This window comes from Ovis canadensis, chromosome 11, assembly GCF_042477335.2.
Source record: "Ovis canadensis isolate MfBH-ARS-UI-01 breed Bighorn chromosome 11, ARS-UI_OviCan_v2, whole genome shotgun sequence".
NCBI classification, from domain to species: Eukaryota; Metazoa; Chordata; class Mammalia; order Artiodactyla; family Bovidae; genus Ovis; species Ovis canadensis.
Window position 1 is genome coordinate 15,708,645 of NC_091255.1, and position 19,561 is coordinate 15,728,205.

Consider the following 19,561-nt stretch of genomic DNA (forward strand, 5'->3'; position numbering starts at 1 on the left):
ACATACATACCCCCAGGGGGAGAATATAAACCATCAAACTGTTAACACTGGCTACTCTAGGGAGGGGTGTGGGATACTTCTGTGTGTTTGCTTTTTATATTCCTCATTATTTTAATTTTTAACAGTGCATTTGGTCATTTTTCTAATTTAAAAAACGTAATGGTCAAAAGCCACTCATTTAGGCATACATAGAAGAAAATAAGAAAAAACAAACAAAAAGTAGATGCAGTCATTGCCTTTAAGTTGCAGAAACTAAACTGGACCTCTCACCATCCAAACCTCACCAGACCAAATCCCAGTTACATACAACATGGCACAGCAACGCCTTCCAGACCAGGTTAGTGGGGACTGGGGGGAGGAACTGGCCTATTCTGTTTACAGTCCAGGGCAGTACTAGGCGCATAGTATGTAATATGAACAACGCTCATATTATGCATTCTATAATAAATTACTGGATGTGGAACGAACAGAGAAGAACTCAGGATATACACAGAAAGGCAATTTACTTGACTTAAGCGATTGAGATGAGGAGGCCAAACTGTGACCAAACTCCAATACTTTTGAGCGCAGCTAAGACTGGTCTGTAATTAGCATATCAAGTGTTTGCCTACCTGTAACCACTTCTAAATTGCTTGTACACATTTGCTCATCAAATATCTATTAAAGCCCCTAAAACCAGTCCTTGCCCCTAAGGGGCTTCAATCAAGCAGTTCAAGTGGACCTATAAATTCAGTGTTTGAACATGCTACTTGTTAACAGACATAGTCCCGGGCAGGGCTGCAATTCTGGTTCTGACTTTACCAGTCATAACCAGCTGTGTGGACTGCTCTGACCTCCCACCCTCCTGAGCTGTCAAAATGGCAATGCTCGAGCTAGACATGGTTTCAAAATATAATCTCGTTATGCTCCTGAGACTAGATTCTCATTTAAGAAATCCAGGAACTCTGGATCCTAGCTCCAGACACAAACCACTGAATGTCACCCTCAGGCCCCTTCAGCTCAAAACTGCTGCTTCTAAGCACGCTGACCTTTGTCCTTGCAGTCTCACCAGGGTCCTAAGACTGCAAGTCACCCTTTCCTGAGGGCTTCAAAGTTCAGCCCAAACCAGATGAACTCTGATCTCACATAAGTAAGTTTTCCTGGAGATTCACGGGAGCCCTGTGCGGGGGGAGAACACTGTAAGAATCAAGAGCACAGTCTCTAGACTTAAGATCTGGTTCCAATCCCAGCTTCCCCACTGACCAGCAGAATGACCTGGAACGTGTTACCGAATCTCGCTCAACCTCAATTTCCCCTTACATAAAACAGGTATAGGAATAACATCCATCTTGCATTCAGTGCCTGGCAAGTCCTTAACACAGTGCCAGGAGCAGGGTAGGTGTGGTGGGAATGGTAGTTCTTAATGAGTAAGGGAAGATAAAGCGAACAGGATTACAGGGTCGGATGGGGATGTGAGGTCCAGCAAAGCAAAGGTGACTTTGGGAGCATTCTCTCAGGACCCATGGTTACTGTTTCTTCCACGGGTGGGTTGGGGGCCAGGGGAAGGTGGGATGCTTGTGAAGAGGTGATGGAGTTCTAGCTTCCTCAGCTCTGCTCCTCTGATTGCAGTGTATTTCTCTCTCGTGTCCGTCCTGGAACACTGCACCTCTCGCCTCCGTTCCCTGGAACCTGGTTTGTTGCAACAGTGAAGCAAAATCAATGCCACCCTTGTTACCAACTCCCACCTGTGTAAGACAGTCTCAGACCCCTCCCAAACCCCAAACCAAAGCTTGGCTGCTCCTTCAGGAAGATTACCCCCACAGTTAACCAAAAAAGACCATTTCCCAATAGTGCTCTAACCTTCGGGTCCTGGGCTGGTGATGGAAAGTGTGCGAAGGCATTATGATGGAATCACCGGTTCTAAACTCTGGAATCCCCCAAATCCAAACTAGCTGCTGCCTGTTGCAGTGGCCTCGCCCCACCGGGCCATCTGCTCTTAACAATTTCGCCTTGCATCTAACTCAGCCTGTTGGGAGAGACTGAAAAGTCACGATCCATTCACTTTGTTTTCATTTTCCCAAGCAGCTCAGATCTAACATGAAAAGTGCAATAAACGGGGAGTATCAGTGCTCACTGAAAATATCATTTCACAAGTGAAAATCTATCCAAACCACCAGTTGTAGAGGTTCACCCTCCTCAAAAATGCAGCTGTCACCAGAAATACATTGGCGATCTCTCTGCTCCTTCCCTCTGCCTCTCTCCCTTCCTCCTTCGCCCAGCTCTCCCTGTCTTGCAATTTAGCTTTAATTGCTCTGTCAGCTCTAAAGGCGGCTAATTGACGCCTTTTATTCCGCGTTCAAACTCCTCGGGAAGAAAGGAGCTCGCGTCCCCCCCCCAACCCCCCAAGCCCGGAGCGGCGCGGGGCGGCCGATTTAGCACGCCTGTCTCCCCTCGAACCGAGCTGGGTGCTGCGCGCAGGGGGCGGGCGGAGGGAGCCGCGGAGGCGGGGAGGGGGCTGGGCGGGGGTTGGCGCGTCTATTTTTAGTGAGGGTTTTATAGAGTGGATCCCTGTGGCTTGGCTCCACACTGAAATATTGTCCTCGTCTCAATGACATAAACACAGGGCAACTTGGAGACCTTGGCGCCAGCCCTGGCCGGAGCCTGTGAATGGGCAGAACGGTGGGATGGGACTGAGCGAGAACCCCGCTGTAATTACAAATAAATCCGCCCCCCGCCCCCAGCCCTGGCTCTCCCAGCTCCCTTAATACCGCAAAAAGCCTCGGCTTTTGTGTAAATAAGACGAACCCAAGTTACTGAAAGGGCTACCAAGAGGCAGCTAATGGCATAATGACTTGGGTAAGCTTCGGTTAAAAAGGAGGCATTCGAGAATTAATTAAGCGGCCATCGCCCATCAGAGCGGGCCAGGCAAAGGCACGGGTGGAAGGCCCTGCGGGCTCCTGGAGTAGATCCAGGTCGCTGTCCTCGCAGATCGTCGAGCATTCAGACCTGGCCCGGCTCCTCGACACATCGCATCTGATAAATTGGAACCAATTAGCACAAGGTCTCTCAATGCGATTCTCTGGAATGTCCCAGACCGGGCTGGATGGAGCTGTTGCTCCGGACTGCCTCAGACATGGAGCCACACTTTCCAAAGCCTATTTAAATATAGCCTTGCTTCCCTCCAAATGTAATCCCAACCCTCATTTTTATCCTTGGAAACTTTGCGGGGGGGGGGGGGGGGGATGGGAGGCGGGGGGGGGTGTTGCATAGCCCCCATCCCCCACTCCCGCAACCCCGTAAATAAATAAACGATTACACCGAATTCCATTTGAAGTTGTCAGTCCCGGAATGGAACTTTCATCCCATTATGAATTTCATGGGTGAGACGTTCAGCCTTTGAATGTGGCTGACGCCTCCATTGAAAGGCCCTAATTGCAGTCGTAGGATCTGCCTGCAGACACCACACTGTACACACCATCGCATTCCTCCGAAGAAAGAACATCCTATGAGAGCCGCCCAAGGCCTCCCCTCAAGGCAGCAGCACTGTCAAGGTTTCACTTAAACTTTAAACCAAAGTTGCCCTATCGAAGGGCCAGGTGCTAATTTGGGATTTTGAGGTCGGGCAGCGTTGCCGTGCCTGACAGGGCTCTTACTATGCCCAGGGGGCTGGCTGCAGTGGGCCTCCAGAGCCCCGGGAAGGGAGCCTTTCAATCCATACGGACTCCTGAAGGACGGCTTTCATTTTCGGATGAACTTCCTCTGAGCCTGAGTGCCCGGAGCTGCCCGCCTACCTGAGTCAGGAAGGCCCCTCCGGGGTGCCCAGGGGAGGGGAGTCCCCCGTCCACCCGATGTCCAGTGACCCCTGATGGGATCGAGCCAGAGAAGCAGGGCGCGGGACAGGGAGCTGTGTGTGAACAAGCGCCGCGCCCTCCTCGCCGGACGTCACGGATGTGTGCGACCAGATGCTCATCACGTGGAATCATCGTTTCAGCCATTCGTCTCCAGGACTCTTTTCCTCTCCCCAACTGAAACTCTGTAGCCATTAAACTTTAACTCCCTCTTTCTCCTCCCTCTCTCCCTTGACAACCACCATTCTCCTTGGCCTGTAGGACCTCGATTACTCTAGGTACTGCGTGAAAGTGGAATCAGGCAGTATTTGTCCTTCTGTGATAGAACTGGTTTCATTCAGCATAGTGTCCTCCAGGTTTGTCCACGCTAGAGCATATGTCATAATTTTCTTCCTTTTAAAGGCCGAGTAATATTTCCTTGTATGTATCCACCACACTTTGCTTATCCATTCTTCTGTTGATGAACAACACTTGGATTATCCCTGCCTTTTGGCTATCGCAGGTAAAGCTGCTATGAACATGGCTCTGTGTGAGTTGCAGGCCCTGCTTTCGGTTCTTCGGGATATATACTCAGAGATGAAAGGGCTGAATCTTATGGCGATTCTATTTTTAATTTTTTAAGGAGCTTCAATACTGCTTTCTGTAGCACTTCCATCATTTTACAGTCCCACGAGCAGTACACAAGGGTTCCAGTTTCTCCATATCCTTGTCAACACTCTTTTCATTATGTGTATACGTATATAATGGCCGTCCTAATGAGTACGAAGTGATATCTCATCGTGGTTTGGGACACCAAAGATTTGTTTCTGTTTAATGTTTGCTTGGGTAGCTCTCATCCTCTTTCTAAAATATAAAAATGCGTGTAAATGCCCACCAAGTAGATCACCCTTTTCTTCCCTCTCCCCAAAGCTAACCACTGTCTCCAAGTTGGTATGTATAATTCCCATTATCAGTTTTACCACATATGTTTGCATCCATTAATAATTTATACTACTCTTTTGTAAGTCACCTTGAATTCCATTTTTGTGTCTCTCCTCACCACCACTTTCCATATTTATTAGTTGCGTAAGGAACACAAGAAGCAGAATCCTAGATGAAGCAAAAAGGGGCAATCAAGAACAGACCACAAGTTTGAGACTGGGCAGAGCTAAACCACAGCTCTGCCACTTTCTATCTGGGTGACCTTGGTCAAGTCTCTTGACTTCCCTGAGTTTTAGTGTCCCTGCTTATACACTGAGATGTTTTGAGGGCTACATAACATAACAAATATAATGCAATGTACCAGGCACACAGCAAGAACTCTTCCGGTAAGAAAGCAGAAAAAGAGAAAGAGGTTGCCATCAATTTTCTTGCCAAGCTGGACTTCTGCCCTGCTGGCACTCACGCAGAGCACCCACTGACTCTTTCTTGCCCATATATTCATGCTGCCGTGAGGCGGGACAGACTGTCTGCAGAAGCCTAAGATTCGCGCTTTAAGAAACTGGTGATTTAAGTTATGAGAGTGAGGGTCCCCGCCTCCCCCTCCTCACCCCATCCAGAGAGCAGCGGCAACTGGAGGAAAGTGAGGAAGGAGGAGAGGGGCGCCTGAACTGTTCTGCCAAGTCACCCTACTTGGGGGAGGACATTCAGCTCAGTCCCTGAGCCTGGCTGCAGAAACTGTAATCCAATACCTTAATCCATTTCTTCTTCAAAGCTCTGCCCTGCGTGCCAGGTGGACAGAACCCGAGTGATGCTGAGCTGCCCCTGAGAAACTTGTGCAGCGGGCTGTGTCATTCAGGCTGGGAAAGAATACCCGGCAGGCTGCCTCTGACCAGGTTATCTGGACAGTTGGGGCTATGGAGTGACAGCTTCGAGGACCTAAAGGATGTTTAGGGAATTACACCTCTTCGGTGTTGACAGTGAACCCAGCCATTGATCCAGCCACCCCCAGTGAGTGTTGACGGAGCCAGATGTTGTGCAAAGCTCTTTGGCTACGCAAAGGAGAATCAGATACGAGGGGAGCCTACTCTTCAGAGAGATTAGTGCTCTTCTGCCCTTTTGGAAACTCTTCTGAATCCACTGCTCCAAGAAGACAGCATGGACTGGGAGCAGTAGGGGCAGAAAGGAGAGAAAAGAGTTCCCAGAAGCGCTGGGTGCTAGGGTCTCAAGGGTGGTGGGTGGAAGACTCCACCATCTTCCCTTCCAAGGGCATGGGCTGAGTTCAGCCTGACATGTCACAGCAGCTGTGCCTCCCCAGAAGGAGCTGGGATCACTCAGCTACTCCCGACCCCCAGCCCAAGCTGCAGCTTCCTGGGATGGAGCCAATCTCGCCCCACCCTCTGCCTAGCCCAGGCTCGCTTGTGCTGCCAAAGACAGCAGACCTCAAGATACTGAGCTGCTAATTTGTGAGGATTCAGACTGCTGAAGGTGTCGGTACAACAACCAGGCTGTCTCCAGTTCCGCACAGGCAAGTTTTTGGTGTGCACCAGTTAAATAATAAGGCATCTATTTTGGACAAGTTGCTCTTTTTATTTTCTAGATACCTACGAGGGACCTGGTTTATAAGAAAAGATCCAACAGGGAATTCCCTAGCTGTCCAGTGGTTAGGGCTCAGCGCTTTCACTGCCAGGCCTGGGTTCAATCCCTGGTTGGGGAGCTAAGAGCCTGCAAGCCAAGCAGCATGACCAAATAAATAAAAAAGATAAAACATAAGCCACTGCAGTCTGGATTTGCTGCATTCATTCAGAGATGGGCACAGTTTTCCCCACCACAGTCTCCTTCTACGCACTACCAGGATCCTTCTGAATTGCTTTTTGTCCCCACGAGCAATTCACAAGTTCAGGAAATCATTTATTTACTAGTCATCTACGGTTCACCAAACACAATGCTAGGTACCAGAATTAGAGAGATGAGCTCCCATGAAGAGCTTGAGACTAGTAGTCAAGACAGACAAATGCCTAGAATGCCTAGAACGGATTACCATCTGGTAACCCACAACCTAAAGGAAGAGCTCCTTGATGGCACAGGAGATTCAAGGAGGGAGCAATTCATTCTGCCCAAAAGGAATCGAGAATGGAGGAGGCCATGCTTCAGCAGAATCTAGAAGGCTGCAAATGATTTTGCAAAAGAGAGAGAGTAGACAGAAACTATAATGATGAGACAGAGCAGGCGATGTGCAGAGACGTCTGAGGAGTTCCCTAAATAGAAGGTGGACAGCAGAGAGGGGGAGAGAAAGAGGAAGGGAACAGGTAGAGCAAAGGTTAGATCGGAAAAGGCCTCTGATGTCGTAAAGTTATCCAGGGGATAAACAAGAGAACCCTTAAAAGCTTTTGAACAACTGTAACTAATTCCATTTCTATATACGAGTTTATTTCAGCCTGTTTCTCCTTCAAGAATGCCAAGACTTTGGGAGAAATAAGAAGGGCACTTTGGGAGAAATAAGAAGGGCACTTCAGTAGGAAGCTTCTTGCCTTGGGCGGGCCAGTCCTTTTGGCAAGCCCTCCTTCTCCGCGGGAACTTGGCGAGAGATGAGGGTCTCAACTAGGACCCCGAAGGCTGTGGATGACGAAGAGGTGCTATCAGGGATAAGTCAGAGACCTCACCAGTCCCCCACCCCACACCCCGTCACAGCCCTGTGGTCCCTAAAAGAGGACAAGTGCCTCAAAGCTTGCCCGGCTGTCAAAATATTTAGAAAAAGCATATTGAAATCACACGCAGAACAATAGACTCCCTCAGAAGTAAACGTTCACGCTGTTGGAGCAGCCTAAGCCATAAACATTTAGTCTTGAATGTAGCTGCCTCTCCTCCTGGGCTGGGGGCTTGAAAGAAAAGCAGAGTTCTATAAAATGGGATCTGCCAGGATTTTCTTACCCCTGTGGCAGGATAATTACGATGCTTCTTATTACATTTAAAGGCTCATCTGTGGTGACTCAAATCCTCCAAGAGGTGAGGGAGGCAGCTTTGCATTTTTCTCAATGTATTTTGCTGAACCACTGCTGTAAGTCACTTTTGAAACACAGCGAAGTGAAAATGAGGTTGGAACCACAACCTTGCCTCATTACCAGCCCGCCCCCTCCCTGCCACCTCCAGGCACTTCAAGGGCCCTTCTCCCAGCATTTTAGGGATTATCTTTGCAAGTTTAATCAAGCTTTACATTAACTAGTTAACATGGTTAAGCCTTTGTGTAAGGAGAGAAACCCTTGTCTGAAATTGTAGCGTACCAGATCCTTCCGTAGCGAGGTAGGGAGGAGACCCAGGGGCCCAAGTATTGGACTTAACTCCAACCTTATCCATCTTTCTACTATGGATGGGGAAATTTTTTAAATATATATGCATATAAATAATTTATAAAATTAACTTTTTCCCTAAAAATCCTATAAATAATGAATCATATCTTAGAAAAGTCTTGTGTTGAAACACCAATAAACCCACCAACCATGCTGGTGAAGTACTGGCTACTGTCTTATGCACTTTTATTTGTATTTTAATTAATGTTTACCTACAATCTTAACTAATTGTGCTGAAGAAAAGTTTGGAAAATCATTGTGATAGGTGGGAGAGGCCTGATGGGTTAGAAGGTAAGGTAGGAACCCGTTTTATAAATCTACAGAGGTTGTTTTTATAACTTTGAAGCTTCTTTTTCATTACTACGGGTATGTTTTGTGAGTTACAATAATGAAATGTCATGTTTTTTTTCCTTAATTAAGGACATTTTTTAATGAATCTGGGTAACAATTCTAAGGTGAAACCTTAGATATAAGAAAAATAAAAGCAGCTGGGGGTTTCAGAGACATTGTTTGTCTTGAGAGTGATGTGAGAAATCTTGATCAAAAGCCTCATTTTACTACAGTCATGCTCCATTATGGAGGGTGGGACTGCGGGTAGGCTGGGGGATGGGGAGTTTGAAACGAGCCCTCCCCCCATCTGACCAGATTGTCAAAAGTCACTGGCCAGAGTAAATCTCCCTTGCCTTCTGGGTTGATACTGATGACCTCTGGAGGAAGCAAGATATGGGTCACATTAAGGGACCAGTAATGGACCAACAATGGCACCCCACTCCAGTACTCTTGCCTGGAAAATCCCACGGACGGAGGAGCCTGGTGGGCTGCATTCCATGGGGTCGAGAAGAGTCGGACATGACTGAGTGACTTCACTTTCACTTTTCACTTTCATGCATTGGAGAAGGAAATGGCAACCCACTCCAGTGTTCTTGCCTGGAGAATCTCAGGGACGGAGGAGCCTGGTGGGCTGCCATCTCTGGGGTGGCACAGAGTCGGACACGACTGAAGCTACTTAGCAGCAGCAGCAGCAATGGACCAACGAAGATTCATGCCTTAGGAAGAAGGCCCCATTGCGCCCACAGCTCTGAGCTAAGCATCCTCTCCCTACCTCCTTAGACAATCTCAGATGCAAAAATGACCTTGGGAACCTCCCTCATTTCTATGGGCCTCATTTTTCCCCATCTATAAAATGAGGATTTAATCACTCCTACTCCAGAAGTTCCTGTTAGATGTAGATAAGAAACTATTTATAAGGCACTTGGTAAACTTCTGGAGGGCTTCCCTGGGGGCTCAGTGGTAAAGAATCCACCTGCCAAGGCTGGAGATGTGGGTTCAATCCCTGGGTCGGGAAGACGCCCTGGAGAAGGAAATGGCAACCTACTCCAGTATTCTCTGGCTGTCTGGCATATGAACTCTTAACTTCCCCAACTAGGGTTCAAACTCTGCCCCCTGCACTGGAAGTCTTAACCATCTGGCCACAGAGGAAGTCCTCGAAGGAAACGGCAATGCACTCTAGTATTCTTGCCAAGAAAACCCATGGACAGAGGAGCCTGGCAGGCTGCAGCCCACGGGATCGCAAAAGATTTAGCGACTAAACAACAACAAAAACTTCTGGCACATGTTAAATTCATAGTCCTGTTTCTAAGACCGGCAGCTGGGAGAGAAACCCTCTCTTGTACTTGCCTGGGGACTCTGTCCCCCAAACCCTCAACCGAGGTGACATCTTTCCAGTCGCCAGCCCCTACCCTAAACTCATTCCAGACTGCAGGGTTTAGATCAAGCCTGAGATTGGGCTTTGGTGCATTCTAGTCTAGTTTTGTTTTTCAGCCCAGTGGTGGGTGGTTTTGATGAGGGTATCACTTTATTTTGAAAACAATCTGATTTCTCTGTAGATGCCGGAGATGGGAGATTAAAGTGTCATGAAACAGTGCCTATCGCATACTTACATGCATGCGTACAAACACTCCCATCTGCACACAAAAAGCTCCTCAGACCGGCTGCTCCCTCACCACACCACCACACAGGAGTGCTGAATCATTTAACTAACCCTGAAACAAAGATCCTCCTAGAATAGGAGTCAGCCCTGCCCTGCAGCCCAGTGCTGACTTCAAAACTCTTTTCAACATCCGTTTCCAGCTTTACTTGCCCCTGATAGTCACTTTGGGGCACGTCGTTGCCTCTCAATGCGCTGATTTTAATCTTTCGCTGACTTTTTCCTTAAATGCAAAAATGTTTTATGATTGTGCTCTCTTTTTAAGCAGATTTACATACAAATGACGTAAAGTGAAAAGCTCTCTCCCCTTCTCACCTCACCCACTTACCCCACTCTTCAGAGGTAATCATTACAATTAATGAGTTCTATCTTAGAGATTTTTCCCCTGCACATAATCCCTTCATAGAGAATAAAAACAAGGATTCTAGGGCTGAACCAGTCTAGACTTCAGTCAGAATAAAGTTTTGTTTTTGTTTTTAATAGAAGCTGTCTTAAAATATTGAGGACCTATGATCACCATAGGGCTTCCCCGATGGCGCAGTGGTAAAGAATCTGCCTCCAGTGCAGGAGCTACAGGAGACCTGGGTTCGATCCCTGGGTCAGGAAGATCCCCTGGAGAAGGGCATGGCAACCCACTCCAGTATTCTTGCCTGGAGAATTCCATGGACGGAGGAGCCCAGAGGGAGAGAGTCCCTGGGGTTGCAAAGAGTCGGACACAACTGAAACGACTTAGCAAAAAATGATCGCCATATGCTTTCAAGTATTTCTAAACTCAAGTATAAGTTCAAATTGGATTCTTAAACTGCTTGAGACCCTTGATGGCCCACGATTAGCCCCTAGTCTTCCAGCCGTTAGTCCTCAAACGCCAGCACTTACCCTGGTCAGCTTGTTACAGAGTTTGGACCGTGTTCCCTCCTCACACTGCCGCAAGTGTCATCCAGCCCGTGCCCCCTCCTCACTCCTCAGCCTGAGGCGTGGCCCTTTGGTCACTGGACACTGGATTTCCTGAAAAGATTTTTGGATCCTCCACCCCCACCGCAACATTTCTGTGCTTCATCGTGGCAGCTGACCTCCTGACTTGCAATCTCGCATCCATTTTCCTTTATTTTCCCAATAGCCTTTGAGAGTATCCGCAATCAGGGTACCTGCCTGGTGACTGTAGGGAGAAATAAGACCGATGGATGACAGCAGGTAGTCATAGCAAAGCATTCCAAGTCTGCACGGATGCTTGGATGGTGAGGAGACAGAGGCAGGGGCTAGGAAAAAAATTCAGAGATGTGAGACTTCTGCATTTAGGCGGAAACAGTGGCTGGAGCCTGTGAATCAGCCTACTCACATAGCGGTGGTTTTCACTGTATTTTTCACTTCACTGGGTTCCTGTCTCCTTGTTATCTTGAGTCTCTGAGGGGATAAGGGAGGCTAGACCATATTATCTCAATAAACATCTGTCTGAGGCAGCAGGATGAGAGGATGTGGGGGAGATGTGGGCCTAACCTGAGGTGGGTGCTTGTGTGTCTGATGGGGGGAGGGCTGTGTGATGGGGGGGAGGCACATGGAAGGTGCCTAAGAGGGACTGTCTCCACGAGCCCTTACAGCGTGGGGAGCAAAGCAGGGCCCGGGGCGGGTGGGGGCGGGGGGCTACGCGGAGGACGCGTGGTGTGCGTGCCCGCAGGGGTGTGCGCCCCGGTCTGTCTGTGTGCACTGTTCCTGTGTGTGCTGTGGTGGGGGAGGTGCACGCCTCAGCAGATGTCTCAGTGTCTCTAAAGTGTGCACTCGTGCGGATTCTTAAGGGAGGATGATGGCAAGAGGGAAGCGAGTTCTAGAACAGCTGGGGTTTTAGTTTCTGTTATCGGGGACAGTTGCCTTTTCACAGAACAGCATCTCCTCCTTCACTTTGGGCTTTCCTGGGCTGCCCCTGCTGTAGGGCTGGCGTTCCATTCATTTCCCTTTTGAAATTTTGGGTCGCCTATGGTAGAAGTCCACAGCTCAGAACTAAGTGGTGTTTGACGTTTAAATGTATGTGTGTGTGTGTGTGTGTGTGTGTGTGTGTGTGTGTGTGTAGAGAGGGAAGGGGTGTGTGTGTGTGTGAGCGCGCACACGCACGTTCGCACACAACACAGTGGACCGAGAGAAACGATAAAACAAGATTTCCTTTCCAGATAAAAGCCTCAAGTCCAGAGAGGCCCAGATCCCCGCCCCGGAGAGGCAAGGAGAAGCCCTGCAGAGCCGAAGGCCGAGGCAGACCCAGCGCGAGCCGGGCCGAGGACGCGGCGTCTCCCCCGCCCGCCCCAGGCCCCCCACGCCAGTGCAGGCTAAACACGAGGAGGCTGCTGTCTCCAGGGCTGGGAGAGAGGCGCCCTCGTTAAAACTCAGATAAACAGTTTATCAGGAGATGAATGAACCACCGGGCTCCAGAGGCGCTCCCCTTCCCCAGCGGAGCCGGGTGGGGCGGGGGCACGGGAGCCAGGCTGGGAAGGGAGGCGCGGTCAGGGCCCAGCGACCTCTCGCTGCCTCCCTTGGCCTTTGCTCTAGCTTTGCCTCTCTCTGCAAACGCCCTGCTCAACTATTTATCCTTTCTCTTCCCCCCCTGCCCCCCACAGCCCACAATCTGGAGTCCCCTTCCCCTCCACGTGTCCTCTTTCTGGCCTCCCACCCCCTCCCCCCTTTCCTATGCTGCTGAGAACCCCTCTGCTGTCGCCAGCATCTCATCACCGAAATAATCACGCTCAAAATATTAGACTGCGTGGCCAAGCTGCACTGGCCCCCACCCTGGCTGCCGGTCCTGAACTGGCCAGGGTTCCCCGGCCTCCTGCAGGCCACCTGGTGCCCAGCAAGCTCCCACCCTACAACTCCTCTCACATTCCTCCCGCAGTCAGGACAGGAAAGTGACAAGCCTTGTGGCTGACTTGTCCTCATTTTGCTCAGTTGGGTCAAGCCCAAAGATGCCATCTGGGGTCTCACTGACAGCAAGCCCATAAAGTTTGACATGTAGGGGACCCAGAAGACAATCAGAATCAGAGTGACAACTTTTGTGTGCCTGGGACGATGCGGGGCCTAAAAGAGGGTTGTTGACACGCCTTCTCCTCTGCAGTGCCTCCTGTCCCTTGACCCTTCTGTGTCACGGGGCCTCAGAGAGGTGCAGTGACTCACCCAGGGTCACAGAGCTGGCAGGTGGCTGGTTTTCCAAAGTCAAGCCCCACGTCCTCTGCATGTCACCCACAGCTTCACTGGGGCTACGCTTCCAGGGCCGAAAAATAAAATAAAACAAGATTATTGAATTGTTTTGAGAATCAGCTGAAAGTAAGAAAAGATGCATAAGTAAGTGTCCTCGGGGTCCTGCTGCCTCGACTTGGAGTTGCCAAAGCCATTGTTCAGAAGGCTGCCTCAGTCTCCCCAGACCAGAGTGCTTGGCAGGGATAGAGTCTTGGGACGCAGATCTCCGAGAATGGACCTGCAGTCGTGCTGCTGACGAGACTCTTCCCACATAGGCTGCCAAGGCCCAGGGCCCTGGCCAATCCCACTAATGTTCACCTGCTCCCCTTCCCACCCCAGGCCGTGATCAGCAAACTGAGCTGATAACCATCCGTCCTTCGGCTAATCTCCCCACCACTCACAGCTTCTTTTTGAATAAACATATCCACTTTGTCCCCCTTGTCAAGCTCCTTCTTAAATAGAGCAGCAGAAGCATGGAAATGGGTCAGCTGTTGAGTCCCCCCAAGAAATTCTAGCTCCCCGCCCCTAAGCTCCTGAAGGCCAGGAGCCATGGAGAACAGCTCAGCTGCACATGCTGAGTGGACAGAAAGCAGGCCCAATAGTGTTGGGGGTGATTCCGACAGAAGCGCAGGCCCTTTAAGCCCCTCTGGCTCAAATCAGAGATGGTCAGTCGAGAGCAGTGGGGTTCCCAGAAGAACTAACGTATGTTGGAAATCTATTGCCCACTGTATACTCTGCCGTGGGCACTGAGCTAAGCACAGCCTCCTTTATTGCGATAAAGGATACAGAACACAGTTCTGAGAGGTGTGTGTGATCCCCGTTCTACAGAGGGGGAAATGAAGGTTGGAGTTGAGATGCCCATGTGGAGAACAGCCCAGCTGGTGAGTGGCAGGACCGGAATTCTAACTGAGATCCGCCTGGTGCGGAGGTTGTCTTTATGCTGAGCTTCTCTGTTTATGACAGTTATCGTCCCATCCCCCACACCCTAGCTCTTTTGGCCATCCCTGATATGGTGTGCTTGTCTTCTTTATGCAAACTCAAATCCCTTCCTCAGTCTACTCAGATAAATATATCCTTTTTCTTCATCAGGCCCAGCTAAAGTTCAGCTCACTATTAAAGTATTCGTAGTACTTACCATCTGATAAACAGCATGCCCAGATTCACCCAGTACCTAAGTGGCAGGGAGTGGGGATGTGATTGCAGGCGCCCCAAGTGAGGCGTTTCAGAACTCCACACTGAAGAAGAAGTGTGGTTTGAACAGACCATAGCTTATAATTGTTTCGACTTTTTGGGTCATCATGAAAGTGAAAGTGAAGTTGCTCAGTAGCGTCCAACTCTTTACAAACCCATGGACTGTAGTCTGCCAGGCTCCTCTGTCCATGGAATTCTCCAGGCAAGAATACTGGAGTGGGTGGCCATTTCCTTCTCCAGGGGATCTTCCTGACCCGGGATAGAACCCAGGTCTCTTGCACTGCAGGCAGATTCTTTACCATCTGAGCCACCAGGGAATCATCATAATGTATTATAAAATTTCAAACATTCAGATGGCATGAAATTGCAATATTTACCAAAAGTGGGCATGAGTTTTTTTAAAGATTGCAAAACACTAGTCTATGCTCTTAGGGGAATTTAGAGATTTTTTTTCCCACACTCTGCTGAAGTTTTCTTCATACACTTATCATATCCCGCTTTACTGGACTGCAAACATCTCGGATGGGAGCAACTGACTGTGAGTTCCCTCTCCTTTGTGAAGACTCCCCCAGAGTCTTCACCCAGTGGACACTCTATAAACAGGTCATCCAATCTATTGTCTGACATGGTTTGTTTTCATTCTACTCCATCTAAATAAAGAACTGAAGGATCTGGGCTGCTTTTCAAACAAAAACAGGTGATTTGAAGGAAAGGAGAGGAGATCAATGGAAGAGAAGACAGCACAAGAAAATGTCACTAACTGGAACCCGCCATCTCGGGAAAGCTGGGCTAGAATTTAACCTTTTGAACTCTTTACTGAAAAATTATTCTGTTAGTTAATTCACAGCAGTGGCAGAACTGTTCTGGAACATTTAATCTTCCTAAGAAAACAAACCAGTGCCAAACCCCCTAAAGCACATCAAAAAGAAAGGAGTGCTGTTTAAGAGCCTACTGTGTGCGAGGTTCTAGTCCCACATTTTTTCAGAATCAATGCAATTCAAGCAACCAATTGGTTGTTTTTATCTCCTGTATTCATCAAAGCAAGATTTCCTTGTAGGCAGTACCTTGTTTGTCTAATTCTAGATTCTGTCTAGACCTGAAAGTTTAAGGAACTGTTTTCAGCTGAAACTAGCCATGCCTCCCAATTGCTGGGGTTTTCCAGAAATACTGTGCCTCGGAACAAAGTGTATTTCCTTAGATGATAAACTTCTGTATGTGTTTCCTGGGGGTGAGGGTGGGGTGGGGTGGGGTGGGGTAGGGTGGAAGGGAAGCCGCACAGGTTGAAAGGAAAAAAACAGGTCTTTGGGGAAAGAAACTGGAGTGATTCAGGCTGTCAAAACAAGAGTTCTAACTCCACTCTGTGGAACGCTGTGAATACTTGAGTCTTCCACGCCGAGTCTCTGTTCTCCAGCTTTCTCCAGACTCCAATCACAGCCCCTCAAAGGAAACTGAGTTTGAGTGTTCAAGCTTGGATTCAGCCCCTCATTCAAGGAAAAACTGACCGGAAGTGTCATTTCAATATCCATCTCCCATAAAAGACAGACTGCTCCTGGAAGAGAAAGCATCATGGAGGTTTATTCAGAACCACCGAAAGGTAGATCGGAAGAGTCATGTGATTATGTCGCTAACGCAGAAAGTAAGGTGTGCGGTGCTACAACAGTGGCTCGTCTGAGGTTAACACAGCCCCATCAGGGCGGACGCCGGCCAGGACTCAGGTGCCCTGCCGCCAGTGCCTCTTCGAAAGAACGGAGCAGACTCACTCGTCAGCGCGCACGCACACACACGCACATCAGCACGTCCAGGTCCACACAACGACGCGGACACTGAAACAAACCGAGTCCGGCCAAGCGGACAACAGACCAATCCACCTCTCCGGGCCCCCGCCTCCAGCTCCGGGTGCAGGGCTCGCCGCGGACCGGCAGAGGGCGCGCCGCCCCCAGGGAGGGGAGCGGCGGCCGCGCGGAGCCGGGCGGGCGAGGGGAGCCCCAGAAGCCGGACGCGCCCCTCCAGCTCGGCCACTCAGGGTGCAGGGCCCGGCCGAGGGGACGGGGAGGGTGAGGAGCGGACCCCCCTTGAGAGCCCGGGGAACACTCGGGCCGGAGGCTTCCTAGGAATTGCATCACGCTGCGCAACGCTGCGGCTCCTGGAGTCCTCCGGCGCAAAGTGTGTGTGTGTGTGTCTGTGTGTGAGTGTGTGTGTGTGTGTGTGTGTGTGTCTGTGCGCGCGCGTTGGGGGGAGGGGGAGGGGACTCAGACCGAGCCCGGGAGAGAAGGCGAGACGCGCCCGGGGAAAAAGCTCCCTGCACATGGAGACATTCCTTGCACCGAACTACACCGAGAAGCGAGCCCCCAGCACCGCCCCGCAGCTCCCCTCCCGGGGCAGAGTCCCCAGCTAGTGAGGATCCTCCCACCCCCGCCTCGACCACCCCCCAGAACCAGCCCTGCACCCTCCAGCGCGGCTCCAGCGCAGCCGCGAGCCTTCCCCGGGACGGCCCTGGCGGGGCGCCTAGAGCCCCAGTCGCATTGCTCCAGGAGAAAGGAGGGGGGCGGTGCATTTTGCCGGAGGAGGAGAAGGGGGGTGGGTGGTGGGGGAGAGAGAAAATTGCGCGGAGACCTGCCAAGCGCCACCGCCGCCGCCGCCGCCGCCTGTGAGCTCCGGCGGGCAGCCGGGCTGTCGGCTTCCCGGGGCATCTGGGTCCGGCGGGGCACAGCCCGGGCGCTTTCGAAGCCGCCGCCGCCGCCTCCGCGGCGAGTGCAGGCGGCTTCCCCCAGAGCCTGTGCGGCTCCGGCTCCTCGGGGGTGGAGAAGTGGGGGGTGGGGTTGTTGTTTGGGGGGAAGAAGGGGGAGGGGGCAACGCCGAGAGAGTCAGTGGTTTCCATGGTGATGGAGCTGAAAGTGCAGGAAATTTAAAGGCTTGGACCCTGCGAGACAGACAAACCGGTGCCAACGTGCGCGGACGCCGCCGCCGCCGCCGCCGCCGCCGCCGCTGGAGTCCGCCGGGCAGAGCCGGCCGCCGAGCCCCGAGCGGGCGGAGGGAAGTGCCCCGAGGACCGGCCCCGAGCCGCGGCGCTGCCCCGAGCGGCCGGACGACGAGCCGCGGGAGAAGGAGGCGGGGAGAGCGGCCAGTCCACGCGCCCCGCGCCGCCGCCGGCCCGGGAAGGCAGCGAGCAGCCGGCGCCCCCCGCGCCCGCGGTCGCCCTGGAGTGGTTTCGGATGCCCCGCCGCGGCCGCCTGCCCGCGTAGAGCCGGGAGGAGAGTGGCGGCCCGCTTGCGCGCCTCCTTTCCGCCCGGGTGGGAGCCGGCGCCGCGCGAAGGGCTCTGCGGGCGACTCATGCTGCCGGCCCTGCGCCTGCCCAGCCTCGGGTGAGCCGCCTCCGGAGAGACTGGGGAGCGCGGCGGCGCCGCCGGCTCGGCGTGCTCTCCTCCGGGGACGCGGGACGAAGCATTAGCCCCGGGCGCGCGCCGGAGGCATGGAGCGCTGCCCCAGCCTGGGGGTCACCCTCTACGCCCTGGTGGTGGTCCTGGGGCTGCGGGTGGCACCGGCCGGCGGCCAGCACTATCTCCACATCCGCCCGGCTCCCAGCGACAACCTGCCCCTGGTGGACCTCATCGAACACCCGGACCCTATCTTTGACCCCAAGGAGAAGGATCTGAACGAGACGCTGCTGCGCTCGCTGCTCGGGGGCCACTACGACCCGGGATTCATGGCCACCTCGCCCCCTGAGGACCGGCCGGGCGGGGGCGGGGTGGCGGCCGGGGGCGCCGAGGACCTAGCCGAGCTGGACCAGCTGCTGCGGCAGCGGCCGTCGGGGGCCATGCCGAGCGAGATCAAAGCGCTGGAGTTCTCCGAGGGCTTGGCCCCGGGCAAGAAGCAGCGCCTGAGCAAGAAGCTGAGGAGGAAGCTACAGATGTGGCTGTGGTCGCAGACCTTCTGCCCGGTGCTGTACGCGTGGAACGACCTGGGCAGCCGCTTCTGGCCGCGCTACGTGAAGGTGGGCAGCTGCTTCAGCAAGCGCTCCTGCTCGGTGCCCGAGGGCATGGTGTGCAAGCCGTCCAAGTCCGTGCACCTCACGGTGCTGCGGTGGCGCTGTCAGCGGCGCGGGGGCCAGCGCTGCGGCTGGATTCCCATCCAGTACCCCATCATTTCCGAGTGCAAGTGCTCCTGCTAGAGCTCAGGGCCCCCCGCCCGCACCCGGACACTTGATCGATCCCCACCGTCGCCCCCCGCACGGTCTCCAACCGGTTCCACCACCCTCTCGCGAGGGGATTCAATGAACTTTTTTTTTTTTTTTTTTTGCTACAGAGACCTAGCTTTCTGGTTCATGTAATGCACTGTTTAACTGTGTAGGAATGTATATCTGTGTGTATATACGGTCCCAGTTTTAATTTACTTATTAAAAGGTCAGTATTATACGTTAAAAGTTACCGGCTTCTACTGTATTTTTAAAAAAAATTTTAAGCAAAAGGAAAAAACGAACAGAGAAAAGAGAGACTTATTCTGGTTGTTGCTAATAATGTTAACCTGCTATTTATATTACAGTGCCCTTCGCATGGCGAAGCAGGGGAGGGGGGGGAAAGTTATTTTTTCTTAAAGTACAAAGAGAGGGGAGAACTTTTGTAGAGGGACTTTTAAAAAGCTATTTTCCATTCTTCGGAAAGTGTTTTGGTTTTCCTTGGACCTCGAAGAAGCTATAGAGTTCAATGTTATTTTACAGTTATTGTAAATATAGAGAACAAATGGAATGACTAATCATTGTAAATTAAGAGTATCTGCTATTTATTCTTTATAATATCCCGTGTAGTAAATGAGAAAGAAGTGCAGAGCAGGATTAAAGAAAACCACTAAAACCGACTGCGCTCCACACTGCGATTCTCTGTGTTGGTGATTGATGGGGGGTTGGGGGTGGGAGGGGCGGGTAGGGGGTGCCGCTGTGCTTACGCTGCCTGTTGGGAGAAGGGGCTCATCCCTTCTTCTGGGGTGATGGAAGTGACCGCTCAGTTTTTCGTGGGGGGGGGGGGGGCTATTCTCAAACTCCTCACTTGAGCATCACGTGGCCTCCTCCCAGTCTCCCAGCCTTT

At 51.6% G+C, this 19,561-nt stretch overlaps 1 protein-coding gene across 1 annotated transcript; it reads left to right on the forward strand.

Annotated features, from left to right (window-relative positions):
- Positions 1 to 16,740: 16,740 nt before the first annotated feature.
- On the forward strand, positions 16,741 to 19,334 carry NOG (noggin). The gene has a single exon (XM_069542589.1). It carries the CDS (start codon positions 17,953 to 17,955, stop codon positions 18,649 to 18,651), a length of 699 nt encoding a protein of 232 aa, XP_069398690.1. The 5' UTR covers positions 16,741 to 17,952; the 3' UTR covers positions 18,652 to 19,334.
- Positions 19,335 to 19,561: the final 227 nt, after the last annotated feature.

Excerpts from the sequence above, each read along its gene's own strand:
- NOG (XM_069542589.1), top strand. The coding sequence starts at position 17,953 with ATGGAGCGCTGCCCCAGCCTGGGGGTCACCCTCTACGCCCTGGTGGTG.